The 14,698-nt window shown below is 41.4% G+C and overlaps 1 protein-coding gene across 10 annotated transcripts in view; it reads right to left on the bottom strand.

Annotated features, from left to right (window-relative positions):
* Positions 1-11,800, bottom strand: part of ARFIP1 (ARF interacting protein 1) — a 43,464-nt gene extending 31,664 nt beyond the window's left edge. For 4 of the 10 annotated variants that reach the window (XM_083834646.1, XM_083834641.1, XM_083834645.1 and 1 more), the window contains exons 1-3: positions 11,710-11,725; positions 6,774-6,853; positions 2,700-2,801 (exon numbers count right to left, since the gene is read on the bottom strand). In XM_083834646.1, the coding sequence (XP_083690772.1) occupies positions 2,700-2,801; positions 6,774-6,851 (180 nt within the window). In that variant the 5' untranslated portion in view covers positions 6,852-6,853; positions 11,710-11,725. Of the gene's footprint in view, positions 1-2,699; positions 2,802-6,682; positions 6,854-11,709 lie in introns of those variants that run through there. The other 6 variants (XM_083834639.1, XM_083834644.1, XM_083834640.1 and 3 more) reach the window with 6 other exon arrangements.
* Between the last annotated feature and the right edge of the window lie 2,898 nt (positions 11,801-14,698).

Below are 14,698 nucleotides of genomic sequence, written 5' to 3' on the forward strand. Positions count from 1 at the left end.
AATTATTGTGAAAGAAATTACAGCAGTAAATACAACTAAGTTTGCAAAGTATAAATTTTCTGCAACTTATCCAAGTATTTGACCCATTTTGGGGTTTAGTGGAAGTTTTAAAACAGAGTAAACTTCAAGCCACAAAAGCATGTAGCATGCCAGCAAAAACCTACCTCAAATTTTATATTTGGCCACAGACAAATACTTATGTAACATCTCAATTTTCCACAGAACATGGTAGTTATACTTTGAATAAACAAGGGCTCTGACCGAGTCACTAAGTGCAATTTCCATTTACTGTAACTACTGAAAAAGTATTGAACACACTAAAGTGGAGAAGCAACTCTTAGGCAAAGGAAAGATACCTCTGAAACAGCAGTCGAGTCACAGCAGCGTCAAGGTCATCAGCCTTAAAAATAGTAAACCTGCTTCTCAATTTCTAGGTGAAACCAAGTTTACCGTCACTTTAAGGTAGATTTCAGTTGTCCCATTTAGACATGAGCACATTTTTAATCAAAACTTAGGATGATGTGTAATGAAGTTAAAACTAAGTTTTGCCTTACGTTACTGGTAGATTTTGGTTGAACAACAAATCTTAGGAATCACATGCCATCCCTTACTGCCATGCATTTGGGGGGGGGGGGGGGTAGGAGAGAGGGTTGGTTTGGAAAACAACCCCAAAACCAAAAAACAGCTCATTCAGCAGAAGTAGAAAAAAATACCACCAAGTGCAGTATAATTAATATGGAGCTCCAACATGGATGTAATAACATTTCACAAAGTTTTATACTTTTTTACAGTCATGCTCATTATACAACTACACCACAATTGAAGTCAAATGGATGCTGTTTTAAGGATTTTTTAAGTATCTATTAGACTTTGTTGTATGTATATTTCCAATAAGAAATTAATAATTGTAATATGTAACCCTATATTACACTATTAATATTTAGAAAATTTTCCACTACTAATAGACATTTTATAGAAAAAAATATTGCAATATGCAGTATCTGCTTCATGGTTTGTCTGTAACATTATCATTTACTAGCTTCACAAGAGCTTCCCCATTAAAGCTAAAACCAGACTAAAGTCAAAATTATGGCTATGCTTATTTTACCAATTATCAGGAAGTATATTCATGGTGTATTCGTAATTTGTTTTTTAAATTTGCAGAATTGTTTCCTCCCCCCCATAATCAGCATTTTAATAGGACAGAACAAAACATCAATGTTCAGCTCAGTATTTCTTTTAGAAATAATTCTGCATTGCAAGTCATCATGGAACTGTCAAAGCTTTGAGACTTCCTTGAAATCTACATCTTGTCAGATATCAAATAGTTGTGAATAATTAGCTCATTTTCATAACTCCAACTGTAAAACAAAGTAAGAGTAAAGAAAGCCAATCCCAAATTCCATAAACTGTACCATAGTACCCTCTGCTGGACAGTCAAAGACAAGAAGAAATGATGATAAAGTAAAGCAAGGATAAAAAAAAAGAACCACATACAGATCATTATGAAGTATAGCTTCTTTTCAAGATGCTACAAATGTGATGCATTCTGATAGAGCTCAGACAGCAATACAGTAGTAATTTTTTTTTTTTTTTTAGCTTCAACACAAGAAAAGTTACTTCTTCCATGTTTACAGCTTCAAATCAGAATGTGACCATCTTTACTTTCAGGCATGTTAGAAGTAGCTTGCCTTGGACTATTGGATACTTTTTCATGTATATTAGTTTAGGACTTGGTTGCCTGAATTCACAGGAGCTGGTAAGCCTCATATTTTAAAAGTGCTTATTTTCTTGTTTAATGGGTAAAACTGCGTGATAAAAAAGGTTCCTCAAGGCTAGAGTCAATAATATTGAAGTATATACGTGTGATTATGCATTATGAAGCACCAAATTTCACATTCAGAAAAAATTGCTATTGCTAATATACCCTTTTTTATATAAAAAAGGCTATTGCAATGTGTAATCTCTACTTTATTTTTTTCCCATCGACTTTAACAATAATTTATCAGTTTCAAAAGAGGTTTTCCACTGAAGCTAAAATCAGAAGACAGCCAGAATTAGGCATATGCTTATTTTACCAAAATATTTTCCTTTTGTTCTGGCAGGCTGTCAGGCAATTCCTGTAAATCAATCCTCTAGTTTGTTTAGAATTAGGTTGAATAGAAAGAGTACAAGTAATATAAGTACCCCAAGAAACTCTTTTTCCTCTTAAAATAAGAGAAAATAAAACCCTTACATCAACAGTTGTAATCAGAGACCTACAGCTTACATAAACTCTATCATGTTTATGTTTCCAAGCTTATTGTCACCATATACTGTACAGTATATGTACATCACATATGTCACACATATGTACACATTAAATGCATTTAAAACTGCAGCTTAACTTAATTATTAGAATCAGTAAGGTATAGCAAACTACTTAATTTTAGCAAGAGCCAACTGTAGTCAGCTAGACAATTTAATGAAGCTTACTGTAAAATTTGAGATCAATCAGAAAACAAGTTTGCGTAGCGTGATTTGTATGTACACTTCAGCAGAATTTCCTCGCTATTCTTGCAAACAAGATTAACATATTTAACAATCTAAACTTCCAAAAGCTTTACAATGCTATCTTGACTGAAGTCCTCTGTGTGTTGCATTGTAACTTCAGCATTTCTGGTAACAGTACATTGTTAGACACCAAAGACAATTCTTACCCTATTAAAGCTGTGCTCATGAGAATCTTCCAGCTGTCCATTGCTAGTCACAGGAATTTCTGCTGCTGAATTTTTGGGAGACTCTTGAGCCATTGCACCTCCCTATTGTACAAGAAACAGGTTAGTATTTGTCTTAAATTTACAAGAAGTGATCTGTATTAAAATATTTGATGTTTTAAGTCTCCTAACAGCTGATTTTATTTCCAACTCCTCTTTGGAAATATTCTGACATACTTGGTCTGCGAAGATGCATTTCATCACATACCCCAACACATTAATAAGCTAGCATATCTCAGAAGTAACTAAAAGCTTCAAGATTGAAGAAAAGAAACAACCAAAGTTAATTGATGTATTGTGGGGCAGAGGGGTGCCAGAAAAATGAGACATGGGGCCAAGCCCAAGTATTTTCTATACACACACTTGATCCTTAGAGTAGTTAATGCATCTCAAGCTACAACAAAGGTCAAGTTTGTTGTTAGCTAAAGAAAATTGTACTCACTAATGAAAAACAAGAAGTATTAGAAAAGAGCAACAAGTTTAATCATGTATTACAAAAATAAAAGTGATGATTCCAAGCTTTAAAACTGTTTAACTTGCTTTTTATTTTATCATAAGATAGTGCCACCTTCTGACTAAACTGTTGGTATTCAACTCTGACTCAGACAACAGCAGAAAACCTAAAGTGAAATGCAGAAACAAGAACTTAAAAGCACCAATGCAATTCAAGATTCAAAGTAAGTTTGGAGATGCTGCTGTTTTATGGACAGCACAAGCAGCTGTGTAACCACTGCTTTCAATGAATGACCTACAGTAAAACCTAGAAGAGATTCTCTTCTAGAAGAGATGGACACCACATACAAGCATCTGAAAAGGGAGCAGCACCCTATCATTCTCAAAATGAAGACAGATGCTAAAAATTTATCAAGCCACCACTGCCCAAATGTACCTTTTCCCCCAAAAATACATAAGTTGGCTCTCTCAAAAAGCTACGCTTAACTTTCCAGGACAGCTTCATTAGTTAACTGAAGTGTAAACAGTACAAAAAGAATCAGAACATAACCAAGCCAGTGTTTGTTCAACTACTCATGTGAAAGTTGTCTGAAGCCTTCAAACATGCTCGTGCACCTTTGCCAGACTCGGAAGACAAGGCACACCATCAACACACACTTGAGCACGGTTTCTTTGTTCACTTGGAGCTTGGAAACCATCAAACTGAGCCAGCTGCTTTTCAGTCAGAGGCTCAGGAACAGACACAGGCCCGTCAGGCTGAAGTACCTGCAGCTGCTCCAAGAGCACACAAAGCTTTTACAGGATATCTGAGTGTAACGACTTACTCAGGATCACCTGCATCATTCTTCATTGGCACCACCTTCTGTCATACCCCCCTGTTAGTATTCCGCTTACTTCCTCCTATCCTCACTTGATTTACACACAGATTTTGGGAGTTCAACACATAACACCTGCTCATTACACTATGAGGCCTCCCAGGCTTTCTTCTAACTAGGCACTGTCTACAGGCTCCAACACACATGCTCCTCTAATTCTAAATTGCTTTCAAAGCCATGTTAACATATCTTTTTCCAAAGACTGTAATTTACAGAGATTTCACCTCATTTGGTCTTTTGAAGCACAGCTCACCATTCACACTTAATTTGGTAGCTTTAAAGCCTGATTCATATTTCTGAAACTTGTAATAAGCTTCTTCAATTTTGCAGCATAAAACAAAAATACGAAGAAAATGGCAAGGAGACTTAAGTCCATCAAGTTCTGAGTAAACGTTACCTTCTACACAGATTGAGAATAAAAAGGCCAAGGGCAAGCCAGTCTATGAGAACCATACATAAGAACTACAATCTTTGAATACACCCCACAAAAATTAAGTCCAAGGTGATACACCTTCCTTTTTGAGTATCAAGACTAAGTTAGCAACACTGAATTGAAAGCTACTCTTTCAAAACTGCTTTATGAAACACTTCCCCAAAATGAGCAGCTAAACATTCAGGCACAGCCTCTGAAAATAAAAAAGTCAAAGTATTTTAAAAGTTCTAAAAACATAGCAGAGTTCAAAATCATGTAAGGAAAAGTCAGCGTGCTATACGTTCAAGAAAAACTGACTTGACAAGACCCTACCTTACCCTATCGGCCGCTCCCATTAGCATTCAGTGAGCGCCTTCTTTCAGCCCTAGGAAGGAACAGCTCACGTTGCATGGTCACGTCAGCCTAGCAGACCAAATTCTCTGTAGAGACCATTTTCAACCATGGAGATTATTCACAGATATACAGGCTCATGCATACACGCACGCCTCTATCAATACATACATTAAAAAACCAACATTCGCCAGCTTCTCTGGGCAACTTATGAAATCCAAGAAGGCCTAGAAGCAGCTCAGATGTTTACAGGTATTTCCACTTGAGGCAAACCTCGGCGTCACGTTCAGAGAAAGCAAAAAATGACTTGCTAGCTTCAGCTTCCTGACGTGTCTGAACCAAAACGCCGGCCTTCATTGCTGAAGGGAGGAAGTTTCACTACTCCCCTTCTCCAGTCCCTACCGTGAGCCCCAGCGTCCCACCTCCCAGCCCCAACACATGCCTGCCGCTCACCGGACTGCACGGTGACCAGACTCCGTTCACTAACCTGGCAAAAAGACCTTTCTGCAGTTTCAGTAAATCAAATTAGTTCACAATTAAGTCAGACAAGCACCAAAGAGACTAAGTGAGCAGCATCAAAAAGGAAGTAGGATGAACCGTTAGCTTGTCTCAACAAAAAATTATAGCCTGTATTTCAGTCAGTCTAAGCTAGCACTGCTGCCACGAACAACAAATCCTTGCCCTTTTTTCTGCCCTTCACCCCTCACTCTTTCCCTCCACATCAGCTTTCCCTACTCCCTCACCTCTTCCCTGGGCCAGCACACGTGTATTTGCACAGCAAACAAAACTGCAGAAACAACGCAGGTTAAAAGGAAGTGACCTATCCCCAAAAAGGGGATGGGGAATATTTATCAGTTCTCCAAAATATATATTTAAAATATAAAATATATAAATATAAATATATAAAATATTTAATCAGTTCTCCAAAACAGTTCATCACGCTGCTCCAGCATTCGTACCTACCAATTTTAGGGGGTAACACTGGAATAAAGTATTGAGAATTAAGGACTGCTTTCGGCCACAGCACCAGCTTACTTCAGTAGCGCAGTATTTCAAAATGCTGACTGCAAGTGTAGGCTATTGCCAAAACCAGTGATCACTGCTCTTTGCTTCTGAATGCAGCGTCCTGCAACTTCACTCACTGTAAGCTTACTGATCAGAGAGAAAACTAAACCATTAAATCATAACAGTAGTTCTGTTAAAACAGGGAGGATGATTACTGAACAGCGCGCCCCTTCTGGAAGTGCAGCCCACAGCTCATTTAAATTGAGTATATAATGAAACTGCATCCTCAGAAGAAAATCTATCATGTGCATGAAAAGTAAAGTAAATCTGATGAAGGGCCTGAATTTGTATTGATGAATAAAGGAATGAATGAAATAAACAGTACAGAAAACAACAAGCATTCGCCTTTTTCACTCTAGAGCAGTCAAGGAAACATTTACTCTGAATGGCTAGCTATTAGTGGGAACCTTAAGAATTCGTTCATAATTTGAAAAAGATCAGACTTACGAAGATACAAGGTGTAGCTGCTCCCAAGAAAACAAACAAACTAACTAACCGAAAAAGCCAACAAAAAAGACAGATGCACCATGCCTTGTTATATTCAGGTTGCACAGAAATTGCTACCTTTCTAGTACCAATCCTTTCCGCCTGCTGTACACACCTGACTCTGCCCTGCCCGAACCTATTCGGCTCACAAAGTGAACACCCAGCGGCAGACTACTGGTTCAACTACTCATTTCTCGTCAACTAACGGGGTTGTTCTAAAGCATCCCAAAACCAAACCCACCCAACTCCAGGCAGTACGCATAAACTCCTACCCCCAAAACAACTTCCCTGTGCTACGTGAATCATCCTTTTTGTCAGTCTGAGACCTTGCAGGGATTGGCTGATCTCACACGAATACGGCTATCACCCAATCACCTCGGAGTCAGACTGCACCTCTTCTCCAGCTGGGTGAAATTCATCAACTGTTGTGGATTCATTCCTGTGTTCTGACATACCTGAAAACAAAACAGGTTTGGCATGCATTAATTGGCGTGAAAGGAGCTGGATGCTGCACCTGGCAGAAGTTCAAGCAGAGTTTCAGAAAAAGATTATTTTAAAAAATCTGTTAAAGCAAAGAGAAACCTCCCTGTTGTGATGAGGACCAGGATTTAGGTCTCTGAAATGAAGACTACGAATCCAGCCTAGCAGAAGCACCCATTGGCAAAGCAACCTTCCCTGCACAGAATGCTCAGCTTGCAACATCAAACAAGGCTCTATAGCAACAACACAACAATTACATCCTACCACTGCAAAGGACACGATTTTGTTAAGAGACGAGGTTTATCCACGTTATACGAGTTTATATTGATACTGATTCACTGGAACCTAGTAAGCTGTTCAGTCTGTTATGCCTAACCAGAAACGGAAGTCTTCCCATTTTATTATTTCAACAGATGGTTAAAAAAAATAATAAACATCTCGCCTATAGAGGCAAAGACAGTCACTAACACAGAACATGTGCAAGAAATTGTGATTTGAGTGATTGCGAAAGACAGGTACTTTTCTTACTTAAGCTGTATTAGGCACGCAACCTAAATGTGACTTCAAACAGCTGGTAAGTACAGGTGATACTGCAATTCACCCAGGGGTTTGCAAGGAGGAAACAACAGTCATTAAAAATTAAACAGACTGTCAGCACTGAGTATAATCATACCTGACTGGAGTTTGTCAGCCTTGCCCCACTGTATACAGACGGCGTCACATCGGAGATTTTAAAAAAAAGCAGTCACTACTTAAAATCGTATTTCAACTTCCCACGGTATAAAACATTCTAAATAAAGCAAATAATTAATAAGGTAAGCAGCTCGCATGACAGGGGAACTAAAACAAGGACACAAAGGCTGAGGAACTGAACCCTCTAGCTCTTGTTACACGGGATAACCTGTTACTTTGCAGCATAAAAGCCAAGACATAAAATAAGAGAATTCCTTTGGAAAGATGGCAGTTCATTCAGGGCCATCACTGAGTGACATGGGATTTCCCTCCTATCTACTAATACTGAATTCCTCTCAAACTGATTTGCAAATTATGCCTTTTTTTTTTTTATTAATATGAAAGACCACATAGCAGAACAGCTGCTGCCCCACACAGCCCTCTCCAGACTCTTGCTTCCAGCTGAAAACAACCAAACATCTTCATGTCTACCAGCCTCCTTCTGAGTAGGTATTCTGTTCCTTAATGGAAATTTTATAAGTGTCATTTCTTCGCCCTGCTGGCTAAACAGGCAGCTGAGTTCATCTTGCAGCGCAGCCTTGGCTAAGACAATCCGTACCTCAGTTTCACAGATCCTGGAGTCATGTTTTTACCTCGCACACAGCCTTACGTATCATCACGGTGCTATTTAAAACTATTAAATGCTAGAAGCAGCAAAGCAATGTTTTCCTGATCAGCTCAAGAACCCTTAATAACCTAATAAAGAGGCGTGTACCATTTTACAAACCCATGTAGAGATACTGTGTAAAAACAAAAATAATTAGAAAAAAATAAATTTTGCTGCTTTACTCCCCCCCCCCCCCCAACACACACAACTGCTTACATTGTGTTATTTTCTTGAAAGCGAGATGAACGCTTGCACCGCAGCTCTGCGGACGAGGATTGTTCAGCTCACCACAACATCCCTTGCCATCACCTGCAACCCCACTATCCGAAAGCATTTTTTTCCAGGCACCAATTTCCAATTCACACTCGGGTACTTTGAGCCTTTATTTTACAGGTCTTCACCAAAACTTTAATTGCACTGGATGCTTGGTGGGAGAGGCTCTTATTGCCATACCCAAAGTAGCCTAGAAGGCAACCTCTTGTTCCGGCCTTCGCAGTGGGATAAAATTCGGACCACTTAACCGTAAGACGTGCCAGACTTGGTTTCAGCAGATAGATACATGCTACGAAGCAGTCATCTGATCTGTCGGGATGGCTCCTTCTCTAGCCTGCAGTTAATACACATTCATACCTTCCCTTTGTACCCAAATACGACCATCTGGTTAGGGAAGCAGCTGAAGCACTTAAGTATGCCCAGAACCATGCTGAATCCCTCTGATGAGCTGACAAAGTCACAGAACCATCTGAAACTCATTCCTGGGAGATTCCAGTCACATCCAAACGTTGCTACACGTGGCATTGAGTTCCTCCCCTCAACCCTGCTGTAAAAGCAGCCAAATGCTGAGAGCTGTCTCGCAAACACTATCCAGTGCATTCCATGACTACACAGATGAAACAGGTTTAAATTTTAATTGTTTGCTTCAAAATTTACAAGAAACAAAACCACCTGCTTTGCAAGAAGCAAATAATCTACTTCAAAATTAACGAGGCTGTCCAAAACAAACGTAGAAAATGACATCCTCTCCTTCACGCTGATGGAAGCTTTCCTACTGACCACCAAGAGCATCCTAAGACAGCCATCTTTTGCCTCGGAAGGCGCCAGCCAGCAGCACCAAGCCCAAGACACAGGCACAAAAAGAGCAGGGAACAAGTACTCTGAATTCCAGCAGCCATGCAGAGCATCCAGGACTGGAAAACTGATGGGTGGACAGATGGATTTTTAAGAAGTCTGAAGGTATTTCACCCTGTTTCCTACAGAAGTTTTACACTTTCTTTCACCGCCTTCCTGGACAGAGCTTTTGAAAAAGCTGCAAGGAGCTTTCGAACAACCCAACGCTAGGTTCGCGGAGTGTCTCGGCAATTCTGCTCTCACACGTTCCTCCCCAGGTCATTATCCAACTCAGCTCCCACCAACCGATCGTTAACAAACCCACCTTTTTGCCTACTCTCAGAAAACAACTCGGATATGTTCTGCTTGGAAAGACATGCTTGATCCGTATTTTGGCACGAATTTAAGCCAGAAACCCTGCCCCCTCAGTTTCCCACCCCACTGAATTTTCCACACACACACGACCATTTCACAGCTCAATCCACACAAACGTGTGCCGGAGAAGAAGAGGGGAGACCAAACAGACTGGGATTCTCCCCTCCATGGCAGGGCCAGCTTACAGGCTTATCAGATTTCCACCTCTGTAATTTCAAACTTGCTGACCATAACTAAAACCACACCATTTTTAGAGCCCTAGAGATTTACACATCTTGCCTTCAACTGGCAAAGTAAACAAATCAAAACCTCAGAAAGAGCATACTAGATGTCCTTCCGGATGAACCTTTCCTTGACACTTAAGGAATTGCAGTTAGCAATATAAGAGCATACTTATGGGCTACCTGCAAACAAGAACTAAACACGTTATCAAGAGTAAAGCCATTTTGAATAAAGGGTTTATTCTTAATGCAGTTATTAAGCAAATGACTCCTGCGGTCTCTGAAAAGAGCACCAGGGGATTCTCAACAATTACATCTGCTTTTCTAAGCAGGATGCTCTGGCTCCTTAAGTTGTTCTATTAATTAATGAGCTGCCTTTAAGATGAAAGCATCACATCTTCCGTCCAAATAAAGCACATTGCATTTATTGTCTTGTTCCTCCACAGCACACAGAACCAGCAGAAGTTCTTGTAACATTGCAGAAAACTTAAGTGTTGATGGAAAATAATGAATTGATGTGTATTTAGTTAATTTTGAGCTACAACAAGGAATAGCACTGCTAATTCTTCTCAAGATATTTTTTAAAGAATTGGGAAAGCCGTTAGCACTTTCTGCTGCCATCCCACCATAGTTTTCCCTTTATGCTCCTGCAGTTCCCTTGCTGCTCTGCTTGCAAGACCGAGTTAGATGTGAAAGTTACAAGACATTGCGGAGACAAAGAGTGGGGAATGGGGCTGCAACTAGCTTACACCTCACCTCCTCCAGGTCAGGCTGCTCCTAACTGCTCTTCTCTCGAATTATCAAAGGCACAGGATCCTATTGGGGTATCAACTCCTACCAAAACAGAAAGAACCCTCTGATTGGGTTAATACCTCAAATTCTAATTTTTCCAACCCAACGGTCTTCTACATTACCCTTTCCCTACATTTTAACCACGCATGTGCACATGCATAAGCAGATAGATATAAAAGACTGAGACAATCGTTCAGCTGGAGTTGCACTGATCACAAGGCACACTCCTCCAGCCCTGCAGAATCACAGAATCGTCTAGGTTGGAAGAGACCTCCAAGGTCACCGAGTCCAACCTCTGCCCTAACACTAACAAGTCCTCCACTAAACCATATCACTAAGGGCTACACCTAAACGTCTTTTAAAGACCTCCAGGGGTGGTAACTCAACCACTTCCCTGGGCAGCCCATTCCAATGCCTAACAACCCTTTCAGTAAAGAAGTTCTTCCTAACATCCAACCTAAACCTCCCCTGGCGCAACTTTAGCCCCTTCCCCCTCGCCCTGTCACCAGGCACGTGGGAGAACAGACCAACCCCCACCTCGCTACAGCCTCCTTTAGGGTACCTGAAGAACCCTTGGATACTGTCCTAGAGCATCAATAGACAGAAAACAGATAGAGGCGACTGCAACCGGCAAATCCTTGCCACCAGGGGTAACGGGGACGTGCGTGATGCTGAAACTGCACCCAGTTCAGGAGTCGGTTACAGCCTGCAAGCCACAGAAGAAGCACGGAATGGTTTGGGCTGCAACGGACCTTGAAGATCGCCCATTTCCACCCCCCTGCCACGGGCAGGGCTCCCTCCCACCAGCCCAGGCTGCCCACAGCTCCCCTCGGCCCGGCCTCCGGCACCCCCAGGGAGGGGGCACCCCCAGCTCCAGCGGGCACCCTGTGACAGGGCCTCACCACCTCAGCGCCCCCCCGCCGCCGCCGCACCGCGCCGCCTCTCCCCGCCGGGCCGCTGCCCACACACGGCCCCGGGGCCCGGCCCCGTCCCTCACCTGGCGGCGGGGCGGGGGGCGGGGGCGGGCAGGGGGGCGCCGGGCCCCGCGCTCGCTTCTCTCCCTCCTCCTCCTCCTCCTCCTCCTCCGCCACCACCGGCAGCCGGAAGCGCCTGGCCGGAAGGGCGGCGCGCGGCGACCCGGCGGGGGACAGACGCCTCTCTAGGCAGCGGAGGGCGCGCCTCTCTATGGTCGCTGCGCCGCCAGGGCGTCGCCATAGCAACGGCGCGGCCCGGGCTTGGGGCAGGGCTTCAAGGCCTGAGGGGTGCGGGTGTTGTTTCCCTCTCAGCCCCCTCAAAAGTAAAAAATCGGAGCTCCGTCCAGCTAGTGTTCGCTCCTCCGGCCTCTGCCTCACGTGTAAAGGGTCATCAGAAGCCTGAAGGTTAAACACAGGCTCTCTCTGTCCCACCAAGACACGCATAGGCTGCATAAATAATAAAGGGGTTGCACTGACTTCTAGCTGCAGTCGAGGTGCTGCACCTGTATTAGAGGAAAGCGACACCAGACACTGCTGTGAAAAGTTAAAACGAAGCAGCATTAAAACTAGAAACCAAGCGAAATGGTGAGGGCACAGAGGCTGAAAGGGATTTTGCATGAGCTGCAGGAGGAGGGTTTCCAGGTTTTCCCTCGGGGGAATATGCAGCTCTATGTGACGGCTTGGTAACTTGTGAAATGCCCACAAATAACAAAAAGGTGTGTGCCAAAGGAAGCACATCAGATGAAGCTGGGGCATTTGCTGATGATGAAGATGAGGATGAAGGTGGTCAACTTCAGGGAGCTGAACAGCCTCTGCCGTCAAAAAGCGACTCTTTCAGTGCTTCAGATACCCGTCAGAGATTTCCTAGAAGTCAATATACAAATGATTCTTTTCTCAATTCCCTAGCTGACCTGGAGAATTATATTCAGTCTACAGCATGTAAATAAATATTTTTAACAAAGTGTGAAGATGTGTAATTGAAAAAGGGAGTTACAAAAGTAAACAAAAGTGTGGCAGCTCAATAGCAAGTGTTGCAGCAATCTTTTCTCCTGTGTCTTGCTCAGGTGCATAGATGTATATAATAAAAGGCATTTGAAATGATGAAAAAGGGCAGCAAGCTGAAGTGTTCCCCAGCACTAGGAGGAAAAACCATGAACTTTGGGGCGGAGAGAAGAAATAACTTGAACATTTAATATGGCAACTGTAGTAGGTACAATGGAGGCAGAACCAATTCTCTGAGTTCCTTAATGCACTGAGTGACCTGGTGCCCACCTGGAATACCTTATTCAGGAAGAGATTAGCACTGCCTCACCTCAGTAATTTCACTTGGGTGCTACTTATAGTGTAACAGTAAATATTTATGAGCTTGATTTTTCATACATTTTTAAAACATTGATTAACACAGAAAATAAAAGCTTGAGTTCTGAGACCTAAGGTTTTTTCTTTTTTTTTTTTTTAAATAAAATGTTCTTGTCCTTGTTCAAGTTCTAACCACAGTTTATTCTTACGTGATGAACAGCAGAAAGCAGCTTTCATTTTCTTAAAGCTGCTCACGTGTAGATAAGCACGAGTGGCATAAGCATTTATCAAAGAGTCAAAAGACAAATAAACCTTTACTTGTTCTTTGAAGGGATCAAAAAGGAAGGTCATTCTTCTCCCTCCCAGCCTTTTTGATATTTGGATTTGGTCTAGGCCCTTCTGTACAACTCTGTGTGTTGCTACAGTTAATAAAGGGGACACAATCAGCTTATGCAGTATCTGCACTCAAAAACGTATTAAACTGTTGCTGTATTTACTATATTTGGTAATAAAACAAAGTGCCCCAGCTTGTCTTCATAGTTGTGCAGTCCTATATAGCATAGAGGCTTTGCTGTGGCCTTCAATGCACCAATGCAGTTTCCTATTACAGGTACCATTAACAAGGCTTCTGTTGGCATTAATGCATTTTGAAGTTCAGTAAATCACAGTACATTTACACCTGTTCAAGTATGCATTTCAAGCAATGTAATCATACCATAGTCGAAAATCTCAATTTACATGAGACATGGTGTCCTTTAGGAAACCTGTATAATTTATTATGGTGCTTATAATTAAACCATGAGAAACAATTGCTTGTTTATTTCAATCTTCAATTTTCAATAAATATTTCGGCAAAGCTTTGCTTACTTTTCTGGTGGAGGATGGTATCAATTTGTAAAACCATTTTGGAAAACACTGTATCCAAATGTGACAGTGAAAATATGTTTTTGTTTGTTTGTTTTTGGGGGGGCTCTTTTTGTGGGGAGGTGAGAAAATTCCTATTGCTAAACTCTATGAATGTTTTACTAGAACACCTACAAAAAAAAAAGTGTTTTCTTGTTATGAAAAATCTGATGTGAATTTCATCCAAAGGACATGCTGATGAAATAAGAAAATTCTTTCAAAATTTCCAATAAATAAAGTCCTACACAGAGATGTATAGATTCTGCGAAAGAGGCATCCCCCTGCATTCTCTTGTAACTCTTTATTTTAAAATACAGATGCAAAATCTTTTAAATTCATAAGCTGTGTCAAATAAATCAATAAATGTTGCTTGCTTAAATACATTAGAACAAGCTTATGAAAAGCACTTTCTATTTTGGCTAAGCTTATTTTAAGTTCATGTAAATCCCATTGACCCCTATGGATAATTTTTCTACCGTAATCTTATGATTTAGATTTTGCAGTTTTCTACGCAACAGTTTCTCTTGCTAAAGGCAAGTTTAGGGAGAAGTTTCTACTAGCCATATGGTAAATCTGTATATTCTTTAAGATTCAAGTCTATGCAGACCTCATTGGCCCTGGATGCAGATTAGGAGGCTCTCTGTTTCCTTCTAAGAGAATTCAGAGCGTGAGGTGTTGACCTGAATGAGAAAGACTGGTGGAAGTAAGCAGCAAATCTTGGTTAGACACAGATTCGATCTACAAGAACTGCAGTCTTGCAAGGTGAGGATCAGGAGACATGAAATACCGTCATTAGCTGACGACGAAGGA

This window comes from Anser anser, assembly GCF_964211835.1.
Source record: "Anser anser genome assembly, chromosome: 4".
In the NCBI taxonomy this organism is placed as follows: Eukaryota; Metazoa; Chordata; class Aves; order Anseriformes; family Anatidae; genus Anser; species Anser anser.